This window comes from Arachis ipaensis, chromosome B8 (genome assembly GCF_059453495.1).
Source record: "Arachis ipaensis isolate K30076 ecotype BB chromosome B8, ASM5945349v1, whole genome shotgun sequence".
NCBI classification, from domain to species: domain Eukaryota; kingdom Viridiplantae; phylum Streptophyta; class Magnoliopsida; order Fabales; family Fabaceae; genus Arachis; species Arachis ipaensis.
The window spans coordinates 141,461,466-141,474,867 of NC_142443.1; the positions used below are offsets into that span (position 1 = coordinate 141,461,466).

Here is a 13,402-nt window from a genome sequence, read left to right on the forward strand (position 1 = left end):
TGTCCCATTTAGGAACGTATAGTCTTCTCCCTTTTGTGTAGAGAAGGTCATTTTCTAACCAAAATCTTTTGGTCTTACCTTCTCTAGCCAACTCCACCAACTTCTTGGCTAATGGGTCGTGATGCAACCCTTCCTTGATGGTATGCACAATATCTCCTTCCACCATAGAAATAGCCGCCAACTCAGCCTTGCGACTCAACGCATCTGCTACCACATTAGTCTTGCCTGACTTGTATTCGAATTCGAAATCAAACTCAGCCAAGAAGTCTTGCCACCTAGCTTGTTTGGGGCTTAACTTCTTTTGAGTTTGGAAATAGCTTGTAGCCACATTGTCTGTCTTGACGATGAAGTGTGAACCAAGCAAGTAGTGACGCCAAGTTCTCAGACAATGCACCACCGCGGTCATCTCCTTCTCTTGGACAGTGTATCGCCTCTCTGTATCATTCAGCTTGCGACTCTCAAAGGCAATAGGATGTCCTTCTTGCATCAGAACTCCTCCAATAGCGTAGTCAGAAGCATCAGTGTGGACTTCAAATACCTTTGAGTAGTCGGGTAGTGCTAGTACTGGTCCTTCTGTGATAGCAGCCTTCAACTCATCAAAGGCCTTTTGACACTCCTTTGACCATTCCCAAGAGTGATTCTTCTTGAGAAGATCAGTTAATGGTACAGCCTTAGCGGAGTATCCCTTGATAAACCTCCGATAGTAATTAGCCAACCCAAGGAATGACCTCAATTCAGATACCTTGTTTGGCGGCTCCCACTCTTTGATAGCCTTCACCTTTCCTTGATCCATGCAGAGAGTTCCACCTTTAATGATGTGTCCCAAGAAGTGGACTTCGTCCCTTGCAAAGGAACACTTTTCCTTCTTCACATATAGGTTATTCTCTCGCAAGATCTTGAACACGGTTCGTAAGTGTTCTACATGTTCCTCCAAAGTATTGCTATAGACAACAATGTCATCCAAGTAGACCACTACAAACCGATCAAGGTAAGGTCGAAAAATCTCGTTCATCAAGGTACAGAAGGTCGCAGGAGCGTTGGTCAAGCCAAAAGGCATCACCAACCACTCATACGATCCATACCTCGTGACACACGTGGTCTTAGGCTCATCACCATCGGCAATTCTCACTTGGTGATATCCTGACCTCATATCTAGCTTTGAGAACCACTTGGCTCTACCAAGTTGATCAAACAAATCGGCTATCAAAGGAATGGGGTATTTGTTCTTGATGGTTACCTTGTTAAGTGCTCGATAGTCGATGCATAACCTCAATGAACCATCATGCTTCTTTTGGAATAAGACTGGTGCGCCATAAGGTGCCTTCGATGGACGGATGAACCCAGCATCTAGCAAATCCTTGAGTTGCTTCTTCAACTCCTCGAGTTCTGGCGGTGCCATTCTATACGGTGTTGAGGCGGGCGGCTTTGCTCCTAACTCCAATTCAATCTTGTGGTCCACCTTCCTCCTAGGTGGTAGTTGTTTTGGCAACTCAGGAGGCATCACATCCTTATTTTCTTCAAGGACTTCCTTGATTTCGGGAGGAACGTCTTCTCTTTCAAGTGTTGACTCCTCTTGTAGTAGGGCCAAATATGTAATCTCTCCCTTCTTGAACCCTTTCTTGAGTTGCATAGCGGAGAGTATCGGTGGTCCTCCAACTTTAGAGACTGTAGGGACCATGCACGGAGACCCTTTCTCCATGACGCATACTACGTCGTAGTATGGCATAGGTATTATATTTGCCTTCCTTTGTAAATCGAGCCCGATGACTATTTTAAAATCGTCCATGGGTGCTACTGAGAAATCCACAAGGCCCTTCCAAGAACCAAGAGTCATCTCAACCCCTTTTGCTACTCCCTTAAGGGGTTCACCCTTGGTATTCACGGGTTTGAACCAACCATTCTTTTCGGTGATCTTCAACCCAAGCCTCCTTGCTTCATCAGGCGTGATGAAGTTGTGTGTAGCACCAGTGTCGATCATAGCCATGACAGGTTTTTCATTGATAAAGGCTTTGACATACATCAAGCCTTTCTTTTCTGCAGTACTTGCCTCTTTGGTCTTCACAGCATTTATGTGTTTGATAGATCCAACACACTCAGTTACTTGAGTTTGAGCTTCTCGTTCCTCAGCGATAGATGCCAAAGTCCCTAGCTTGGGACAATCCTTCATTTGGTGCGGTCCCTTGCACACGAAGCATCCTCCTTTGGGCACGAAAGCCTTCTTTTTTTCTTCGTACTCTTTCTTTGAAGAGTATTTTCCTTCTTTCTTGGTTGAGAAGCTCTTCCCCTTGTCTCCCCCACCTTTAGCAGAACTAGGCTTGGAGGAAGACTTAGGTTTAGAGTCTCCCCTATGATACTCAGTGAGTGATTCGGCCACCACGATGGCCTCATCAACATCCTTAACATTCCTTCTTTGTAGTTCTTGCTTTGCCCAAGGTTGGAGTCCATCAATGAAGAAGAACAATGCATCCTCTGATGCTAAGTTGGGGATTTGAAGCGTGAGAGTAGTAAACTCCTTTACGTAGTCGCTAATCGTACTCTTGTGCTTCAACTCCCTCAACTTCTTCCTTGCTTCATAAACCACATTCTCAGGGAAGAATTGTCTTTTCAATTCCCTTTTGAAATCTTCCCATGTGGCTATGTTGCAAGTGCCCTTTTCCATATCTACGCACTTTCTCCTCCACCACAAAGTAGCATTATCAGAAAGGTAGAGAGCTGCAGTGCGTACCTTTATTGCTTCTTCGACCACCCCTTGGCCTTCGAAGTACCTCTCCATTTGCCATAGGAAGTTCTCCACCTCGCGAGCGTCCCTTACGCCCTTGAACTCCTTTGGCTTGGGGAGATCAATCTTTGTCGTCTCCCTTATAATGGTTGGTCGAGATTTCGCCTCCTCGAACCAAACTCGAACTTCCTCAAATAGCTTTAAGGAATTCTCAAGCTTCTCTTCAATTTGGAGCATGCTTTCTTTGAAAGCATCTAGTTCTCCTAATACGTGAGCCTCGAGGGTCTCCTTGTCATGTTCTATCATTTGGAAGCGCTCATCCATAGAGGATAGAACATTTTCCAACATAGAAACTCTTTCTTCTAAGAAGTTAGAGTCCTTACCTCTAGGCTCACTTGAAGAACGGACATTCTTGCCTCCCCATTGAGAAAGAATAGTATCCCTTCCCCTTTGAGACTCAACATGCTCCATGGTGATACTAGAAGCCATTCCCACAAGCGACTTGTGCTCCCTCTCGAACCTTGCTCGGATACCAAATTGTCACGGCCTTGGACACACTCCAACGCTACCGTGCCGGCACTCGGACTTACTCAACCTCTTGAGCTAAGACCAAGTCAGCCTAACCCTCAATACTTAGCAAGAAGGCTAAGAATACAAGAGAACACAAGAGAAAGGAAGCTTTGGTGGAAGAACACTTTATTGCTCAAGTGTTTGTTACAAATGATTCACACACCTTACACTAACTCTTACCTCCTATTTATAGCCATCCACCTCCTCAATGGATGGTTAAGATCAAATCTAATCAACGGTCCAGATTAATCCTCCAGAATCTTCTTTACAAATATCTATCCTACTACAACTTTCCAATTGTTTCTAGATTATTCCATACCACTCTTTATACTTCTATATACATCTACACTCTTCTAGAATACTCTATGATCTTCTAGAGTCTTCTAGAACCTTCTAGGATATTCCAGGAACTTCTAGGACATTCTAGAACGTTCCAGAACCATCTAGAGCATTCTCAAATACTCTAGAAAACTCTACAAACACTGTTAAATTTAACCTTCTAAAATTTACCGTGACAGCGCGCTTCCCATAATATCTTGTAAAATATAAACCACGTATATTAATTGATTACCGTGTCATAGAAGAAATAATTAAACACCAAATTCTTTAAGGAACACAAGTATTTTATGTTGGTCCCTTGCAACAAATAAATTTCATTGTAATAAATAAAAAGTTGTATTAGTAATACATAGAAAGAACATAAGTATTTTATATTGTTACTGGAGTATGGTCTTCAAGTGAGAACTTTAATTTTTACACACAACACATTCATAAATCATAATCATATTCATTGAAATGGAATTCAACCGAAAGAGTTCTAAACTGCTTAATTATAAGTTGAGCTAACAACTATTCTTTGGACATTTGTTAAGATGTTCAATGTAAAGTTTCTTTTTTGTACAAAAAGATTTGAAGTTTTTAATGCTTTTGTGATACATTTTTTGAAAAAAAATAAAAATAAAAAACTTTAAAACTTTCTATTATAAATAACCTTAACCAGTATTTTTAGAATATTTATTAGCAAAACTCATTATTGTATAATATAATAGTACCTATTTAAAATAAAAAAATATATTTTATAATATTTTTAACACAATTTGAATACACACAATTCTTTTCTCTACTGTTCTCTCTTGCCTTTCTAACATGTTAGAAAAGGGTAAAAGAGAACAATAGAAAAAGGATTTGTGTGTATTCAAGTTGTATGGAATGATACAATATAGAAAGGTATTTATAGGTGCTAAGAGAATCGAAATAATAAAGACGTTATAATAAGTATTCAAATATGTTAAATAATGCTAATTGATCTGATTGATTCTAATTATACTCGAACCTCCCCTTCAAACTCAAGTGAAACTTTTTTAAAACAATGAAATAAAAAAAAATGCATAAACTAAAAGAACGGGTACAGACGTAACTGTCGAAAGGAAGTGCAGACAGAACTGTCGGAAGAAAGTGCAGACAGAACTGTCGAAAGGAAGCGCAGATAGAACTGCCATAAGGAAATGCAGACGGAATTGATACAAGAAAACTCAGACGGAACAGCCAGAAGAAAACACACAAGGAACTGCTACAAGAGTGGCCAACTGCCGAAAAACTGTTGAAAAGATGGCGAATTGCCGAAAAATTATTGAAAAAATGACAAATTACAAAGAGATGGCTATTGAAAGGCGATGGAAAACATTTGGTTTTTCTATGAGAATAAGTAACTAGTGAATGAGTTCATCGGTGAGGTAAGAAAATATCAAAGCATGGATAAAACAGAAGAAAAAAATGGCACAAAAAAATATGAAAAATACAGTGATTTCACAAAAAAAAACAACCTATCCTACTCAAGAAAGATACTATGACTCTGATACCACGATAAAAAGAATAAGAGAAAACAGTAGAAAAAAGATTTATATATATTCAAATTGTATAGAATAATACAATATAAAAAAATATTTATAAATATTAAAAAAATTAAAATAATAAAAACATAATATTCTATAATAAATATTCAAATATATTAAATAATTATAATTAATCATAATTATACTCAAACATCTTTATCCTTAAACATTGTTAAAGGTGTTTGGGATGACATTAAAACAAAGTTTCAATTTTAATTTGCGGTAAATAATTCTAAATATTAAGGCTTGTAAAATCATATTACTCATTGGGAGTTGTATAAAATAAAAATATAAGAAGTCAACTAAAAAATTTCAATTATAATATATATATATATATATACCAAAAATTATTCACTAAATTATTTCACTCCGGTCAAATATATATTAGAATATAAGATATATATTAAAAATTATATAAAATAATAAATACAAATATATACGGAAGATTGATTTTTAGTATATAGTACTTTTTAACAAATATAAATGGTGTGATAATAGACATTTGTATTCAATATTTTTTTAAAGAAAAAATATAGGGTACTAATATATTATCTGTTAATTTATTGTCAATAATAATTAATTATTATATTTTAAACACATATACAAAGAGACATATCCAAAAAATATATTTATAAAGACACTTCTATTAAACACAACCATAAAAAAAATATTTTTATTAAACATATCTACAAAGACACTTCCATTAAACAGTTATAAATAAGAGTTGGCAGATGTTGACAAAAATACTATTAATAACGTAACGGAATTGTTTTTTAAATTATATTAAATATATACTAAAATTAATTACTAATATAAAATATAAAATATATATTAAAAATAAATTAAACTATATATATTTATATATAAATACATAATAATTGATTTAATAATTATTTTTTAGTATATAGCTAGTATTTTTATTTTACTTTTCAATTATATTATATTTGTGTAGTACATTTGTTGTGAGGGAATGAGGGAATGAGTTGTAAAACACCGAACCTTAGTATGGGCAACAAGGAGTCAAGGACAATGCACCTTATCCCATTCATTTCATTTCATAATTTCAACCCCAAAAAACAAAAAAATAAAAAATAAAAAATAAAGAAACCCTCACCACCAATCCACTCTTTCTCTTTCATTCCACACCCTCCGATCAAAAATGGAGAACACCACCAACACCAACAACAACCACCCTCACCAGCAGGCCCAATCGAGCCCATACCCAGGCCCACCAACACTCCCACCACCTCCCACCACCACCACCGTCGTCCCCGGAGGCGCACCACCACCGTCCTCCGCCGCACCATTCCACCACCTCCTCCAGCAACAACAGCAACAGCTTCAGATGTTCTGGTCTTACCAGCGCCAAGAAATCGAACACGTCAACGACTTTAAGAACCACCAGCTTCCATTGGCGCGCATCAAGAAGATCATGAAGGCCGACGAAGACGTTCGCATGATCTCCGCCGAAGCCCCAATCCTCTTCGCCAAAGCCTGCGAGCTCTTCATCCTCGAGCTCACGATCCGTTCATGGCTTCACGCCGAAGAGAACAAGCGAAGGACACTTCAGAAGAACGACATCGCCGCCGCCATTACGCGAACCGACATCTTCGATTTCTTAGTTGATATTGTTCCCAGGGACGATATCAAGGACGATGCGGCGGCGCTCGGCGGAATTGTGGCTGCTGCGGCGGCGGCTACTGCCAGTGGTGTTCCGTACTATTATCCGCCCATGGGCCAGCCCGCGGGCCCGCCTGGCGGCATGATGATTGGCAGGCCCGCAGTGGACCCGGCAACGGGGGTTTACGTGCAGCCGCCGTCGCAGGCGTGGCAGAGTGTTTGGCAGACTGCTGCGGAGGATGGCAACTATGGGAGTGGCGCCACCGCCGCTCAAGGGAATCTTGATGGACAGAGGTATGCTATTTCTATTTCTAATGCATGCTTCAAAGTTTCCATTTTTATTATTGCTTTAGGGGTGCTTTTTTGTTTAATTTGTTATCCTTAATTATGGTCTCGAGATTGGTGCATTTTGAATTGCCGAGGAGATGAATGATGATAGAAAAAAAAGGAGGTTTGAGGTGCTTAGTGTTGAGTTTAAGTAGATCAGTTGAAGAGTTTTGTGTAGCTAGAATACTTTCAAGTTAGAATTTTGAAAGGGAAAAAGGATCAATGCATGTTTTCTGGAATTCTCTTTCCTTTTTATTTGGATGTGCTTGTGTTGATTTTTAGTTATTGTTATTATTATTTATAATTTTAATTTTTATGTTTGGTTTAGGTGTTTTCATGTTTGTACATCCTTTTTATTTATTTATTTTAAATTGAAGAGGCTCAACACATGATGGAGTGAAGTCACAGAACTTTGTAGGTTATGTTAAGTTAGGTCTTGAATTGGTGCATTTTGGATTGGTGAGGGAGAAAAAAAGCTTTGAGAATCTTCGTTCCTAGTGAACTGAGTTTTAGAACTTTTAGCAGATCAGTAGAAGTCTAGAAGACTTGATGTAGTTTTAGAACTTTTAGGATTGTGAATGTTATAAAATATAAAACTATCTTTGAGGAGCATTGTCACTACTAGGTTATGCCTTGATTACTAGAAGAGTTGATACATTTCAAATATGTCTAGTTTGATTGGACCAGAATTCTTTTGTGTGTGTTTAGAGCAGGGATGATCTTATTGTTATGGATTCTTTTGTTGTTGGTAGTACTGTCTTTTAAGTTGTGGAACAGGGAGAAAATTTACATTTTTCTGGATGGAGAATGGAAGGAGAGGGTTTTTCAAGTCTTTGTGGGAGCAGATTTTGTCTGTTTGGGAATGGAAAATTTTGTTCTTCTGAAACTTATATCTAGTGTCTATGGTTCATTTGTTTTCATATCTCTCACTGCTAGTTGGTTATGCTGAGCAAAGATGTTACGGGCCTTAGCTTTATGTGCTGTGGTTGTGATGCTTTGTTGTCTATAGCATTGGCTTGGACTCTGCCAGCTTGTTTGATTGCATTCTAAAAATGTACAGTGAGTACAACTCATGTTGCCCTTTATTTGTTGTATTTATAGATGGTGCTGATTTAGAGTTAGGATATTTAAAATCCAATTGTCTTCTCCGACTTAACACTAATTTGCATGAGTGATTGATTTATACTGTTAGTAAGTGTCTATTTCGTCTAGGTAAATAGATATGATTTATTTAAGATTTAAACCTACCAAGTATGGGATTATGCGGAACATGAGTAATTCAACTCAGAAGAATTATCATTTTATTTGTTCTTGTAAATAAAGACACACAGGTCAAAATTATGACTAGAAACTGATCCAAGATTCATAATAAAATTGAATGAGCTTAAGAGTTTTTTGACCTTGCAAATTCAACTCTCTTTAGATCATGGCAAGCTATTATAATTAAGAAACTTTGCTAGCAATTCGTTTAGATCCTGAAGTATGGAGTGTGAATATGTTGTGTTTGACACTTGCAAGGCCTAAATAATTGTGGTCTGTGGACTAGTTAGGGCAAACTAATTAGTTAGGGCAAACTCAATTGCAATAGCGCATTGGCAATGTGTAACGAGTGCTCATGTGATGATCATTCTATCTTTAGACATGGATGCCTAAGCTATTATAACAACGAAATAGGAATGTGCTGAATTTTTTTTTTGGGGGTTGTTTTTTCTTTTAGAAATGTTATAACAATGGAACACGAATTTGTTCATAGCCATGATTATTCCTTTTCAACCATATGTTCTTGAATATGTATATTTAAAATTAATATAAAACTTGATTACTAATTTTCCAGATATAATATCTTAGTAACCTGTGGCCCTGTGTATTAATAAAATTGATTTCTGGTCCAAGTTTAATCTTGGTATTTCATAAAATTAAATCTCATTAGGCCATATAATAATGTGTCTTTTGGCCTATTAAAAGATTGGTTTATTAACAAACATCTAGCATATTGTCTAATAAAAATAGATTATATTTGTGCTTTACATTAGCAATCTAGTATATTAGTCTATAACTTAATAGGTTTCCTTGACCGTTCTAGATTTTTTGTGCATGGTTAATTATCTATCATATTAACTAGGAATTTGCCATTCCATTTCTGCCTAAAAATTCAACTAGAGTGGCTCAAATTGGTAGAAAGTTTGTGAGAACTATATTGTTCATATGTGTGAATTGATGGGATGTAATTTATTGGTACCTCTTTTAGGGCTTAATTGACATTTCCATCCAGCAACCACTTAACCTTGTAAATAAGGCTTAAACTTCTATTGTGTTGCCATGTTAATTTGTCTTTACTTAATTACCTTCTGTCTTTGTTCCTGCTTATCTGATGCAACACTAGCATATGTTCCTTGTAAAATTTGACCAAAGGTTTGATTACTCATTAGCATGTATGGAAATTGAAATGCAACTTTCCAATTTATAGCTATGTTTCACTCTAGATAATTTTAGAGCCATCAACATGAGCCGCAACTTGTGACCGGCTTGGTTCGTTCGTAAAAGTAGGTTGGGCGAGTCGAGCCAGTAAAAATATGACTCGTTTATAAGCGGGCCGACCCGTTTAACTTGTCAGCTCATACTAGTCAAGTCAAGCCAGGATTTCCTTGGCTTGTTACTAATGATGAGCTGGCTCGAATGTGCCCGCCTACCTGCTTGATAGGTCTAGAAAATTTTGACTGTGTAGTCATACATGGCCCTGTCAAGATTAAAAGTTATTAGAAGGTTACATAATCACTTTAAAATGTTACATGACTATATATTTTAATTTTTCTGAATCTTTGTTTATACTTATATGTTATTCCATACTGAGATATGTTTAGTTCTATATATTAGGTTTTGTTTATTTTGCATACCTAACATCTGGCAATGGTTTTGATGCCTCTGATGGTTTTCTTTATATTCTCTCTGCAGCTGAGCACTGTTGTGAGTTGGGATCTTGTCGATGCTGAACAATGTTTTTGGATTGCTTGCGATTTAGAGATGGTTTGTTAACTTAAATTTTATGGGAAGACAATGTGAACCTGTTTAACTTAAATGAACAACGGCAATGATGTTAACAACTTTTTTATGTACAAAAATTTCAAACTGAATATTGATCTTTTTCTGTGCAATCCTCTGAGACAGTTGATCAAAACTGTGTTTAATGTTTTATGCTCAGAAGCCCCACTAATGAATGCTACTTCATACTTGCCACATTTCTTACTGTTTTATCCATATTTGCTTCAAACCGATTATCAAAATGACGTCGTTTTTACTTTGATTGGGTTTCAAAAGCGAACGACGTCATTTCACCGTTGTTCAGCGTGTCAAGGGAGTGTCAACTCATCACTCTGATTGTTGAGTCACCACCGGAAAGGAGTCGAGGGACCACTAGGGTGTCTGGAGTTCAATCTCGAGATCGACAATAGTACAATTGGAACTTCAGGACTAAATCGGTTCAATCTCGAGATCGACAATAGTACAATTGGAACTTCAGGACTAAATCGGTGCACGACGTGAATTTTAGTGACCACTTTGAAAATTTAGTCATGTAATAAATAGATATAATTATGGAGGGTGTTTCGGTAGTATAAGTAGTTAGTTGTGAGGACATTTAGTTACTCTTGGGTAAATTGGAGTTGCACAAAAGGATGAAAATAGGACAAAAATAAAATATTATGAATACAATAATGAATAATACAAAAAAAAAAGTTAGGAACAAACTAAAGTAAGTGTGATTATATCTCTGGCTTGACCCTAAAACTTGCTTAACTCAAATTCTTTTGGACTGGGTTTGAAGTTAAAAATTTGACTTGGGTATATTTTCAATTAATCAAAAGTTTTGTCTTGGGTTTTTTTCCTCCTCATATTTCCATATTTCCAAATCTTATGTCCTTGCTCACCATAGTGTTGCTCTCGTTGTCAACAAATTCAAAGCCATCATTGGCTCTAAAAACGGTGCATGAACTCCACAATTGAAAGCTTCACCACCGGTTCGAAACTAAAACATGTGGATTATGTAAAGGGGATGCTTCCATAAAGATGCATAAAACGTCTTTCTGTAAAGATATGTATGTGTCGCATTATTATTGGACGTATTAATAAACTGATTATTTTTGAATTTTTTAACAAATTAGAATAAAATCGATTTTTTATAACAATAACAATAAATCCAATTTTTTTTAGGGATTTAATTGTGTTTTTTAATTTTTAGGGATTTAAATGTCCGAAAAATAAAAAGTTAGGGATATAAATGTTTTTTTATAAAAAAATTTAAAAATATTCGATTTAGATGGTATAATTTGATCGGATCTAATAATTATAATGCAGATAATTGAGTTTATTATATATTGTTCTGATGTATAATAAAAAATAAATTATTAATTAGTTTAATAAACATGTCCAATAATAAAATGATATGTGTGAACGTGTTTAAAAACAAAAGACATTTTTAGTATTTTTATTAAAGTAGTTTCCTTACATAAAAGTTGATCAAGTTGCTATGCAACATGAATATGGCGTGAAAGAGCAACAAAAAATCTCTACCAAAATGTATTGGATTTGACAGCAGGAGAGTGTGATCCATAGTCTTCTCCCAGTCACCATCATCATCATTCTATTGTTGTAGCTCTCTATTCATCTTCTGTGAGGATGCAAAAAAAAAATTCATAAATTCTTCTTTTGGAGAAGAAATCTATTGCTTTAACAGAAATTTGGTCGAGTTAAATTTGACTAATAAGTGGTTAAATTGAAATTAAAAAGAAAAAAATGTCTTACTATTCTAAAAAATCTTATTTGAATCTCAGAAAATATTAGCGAGAAAGAAAGTTTAATTAATCTTTTTTTAACAGTAGAAATGAATATTTATAAATAAAAATAAAATAGTAAAAAGAAAGTACTAAGAACTAATTCGTTTTGAAAATAGTATCACTCTTAAGTTGAGACATATTATTCTTAATGGAGAGTAGTAGAGTACAACTATTTAAAAAAGCATCACAGATCAATTTTAGAGATGCATTCCAATGTACTGTTTTAACTAATTTAATAAACAAGGAATCTATTATTAAAATCTAGAGAAAATGACAAATAGATCCTTGACTTTTTTGTCTTGTGGACATTTTTGTCTCTAACCATTGAAAAATACTTTTAACTCCCTGACCTTCACAAAACTTGGACGGATCAGTCCCTCCGTCCAAATGCCTCCGTCAGGGACTGATCCGTCCAAATTTTGTGAAGGTCAGAAACTTAAAAGTATTTTTCAATGGCCAGAGACGAAAATATCCGCGGAGCAAAAAGTCAGGACCTATTTGTCATTTTTTCTAAAATCTAATATGTCTCTTCCATATTAATTAATTGGGGAGTTTTTTTTTTTTTTTTTTTTGCTTTAGTGACTTCTATTTTTAAACTCTACAATTTACAGTTTGCATACAATAAATATGTCGGGCAGAGGAGGTTTTTGCTGCTCTATATATAGTTTTGTCTAAATTAATTAATAGTAATAGTAATATTAATAAAGTTATGTATTAATTAAGAAGACCTATTAACCAACTATTATTGTTTATGGCCCATTATTCATTGCTAGGGTTGGTGGGAAGCACAAGACGACAAATTAGCACTTCAATACAACAAAAGTGAGAAGTTGCTACTTGTTTTATGCAAGGTTTGTTTATTTCATTTTTGTTTTTTTATTTCATTATTTTATTACTTTTCAATTTTATTTTCAAAATAGCACTTCAATACAACAAAATATACTTTTTGTCTCTAAAATTTGATAAAAGTTTTAAAAATACCTCTAAATTTCATTTTATTTCAATTTTGTCCCAAAAATTTTCGATTTGCATCAAATATATTTTTAACAGCTAAATTTTCAAAAAATTTAAGACCAATCTAACAATAATGCATGAAAATTATGTTTGATTTACTTGTGTTGAGGGGTTGTTATTATGAAATTATTGTTGAATCAGTTTTAAATTTTTTGAAAATTTAGGTGTTAAGGGTATATTTGATACAAATCGAAAACTTTTGGGACAAAATTGAAACAAAATAAAACTTAGAGGTATTTTTAAAACTTTTATCAAACTTTAGAGACAAAAAGTATATTTTACCAAAAAAAACATGCGCAAATGCGCGCAGGGGTGTCTATGGATCGGATCGTATCCGCAGATCCGCGGTAAATATCCGCATCCGATCCGAAAATTGCAGATACGATCCGATCCGCAAATTGATCTGATCGGATCGGATCCGCACCCTTTGC

At 35.4% G+C, this 13,402-nt stretch overlaps 1 protein-coding gene across 1 annotated transcript; it reads left to right on the top strand.

Moving 5' to 3' along the window:
• The first annotated feature begins 6,163 nt into the window (after nucleotides 1–6,163).
• On the top strand, nucleotides 6,164–10,323 carry LOC107612722 (nuclear transcription factor Y subunit C-1). Its single transcript, XM_016314437.3, has 2 exons — nucleotides 6,164–7,095; nucleotides 10,081–10,323. The coding sequence occupies exons 1-2, from the start codon at nucleotides 6,341–6,343 to the stop codon at nucleotides 10,082–10,084; spliced, it is 759 nt and encodes a 252-aa protein (XP_016169923.3). The 5' UTR covers nucleotides 6,164–6,340; the 3' UTR covers nucleotides 10,085–10,323.
• Nucleotides 10,324–13,402: the final 3,079 nt, after the last annotated feature.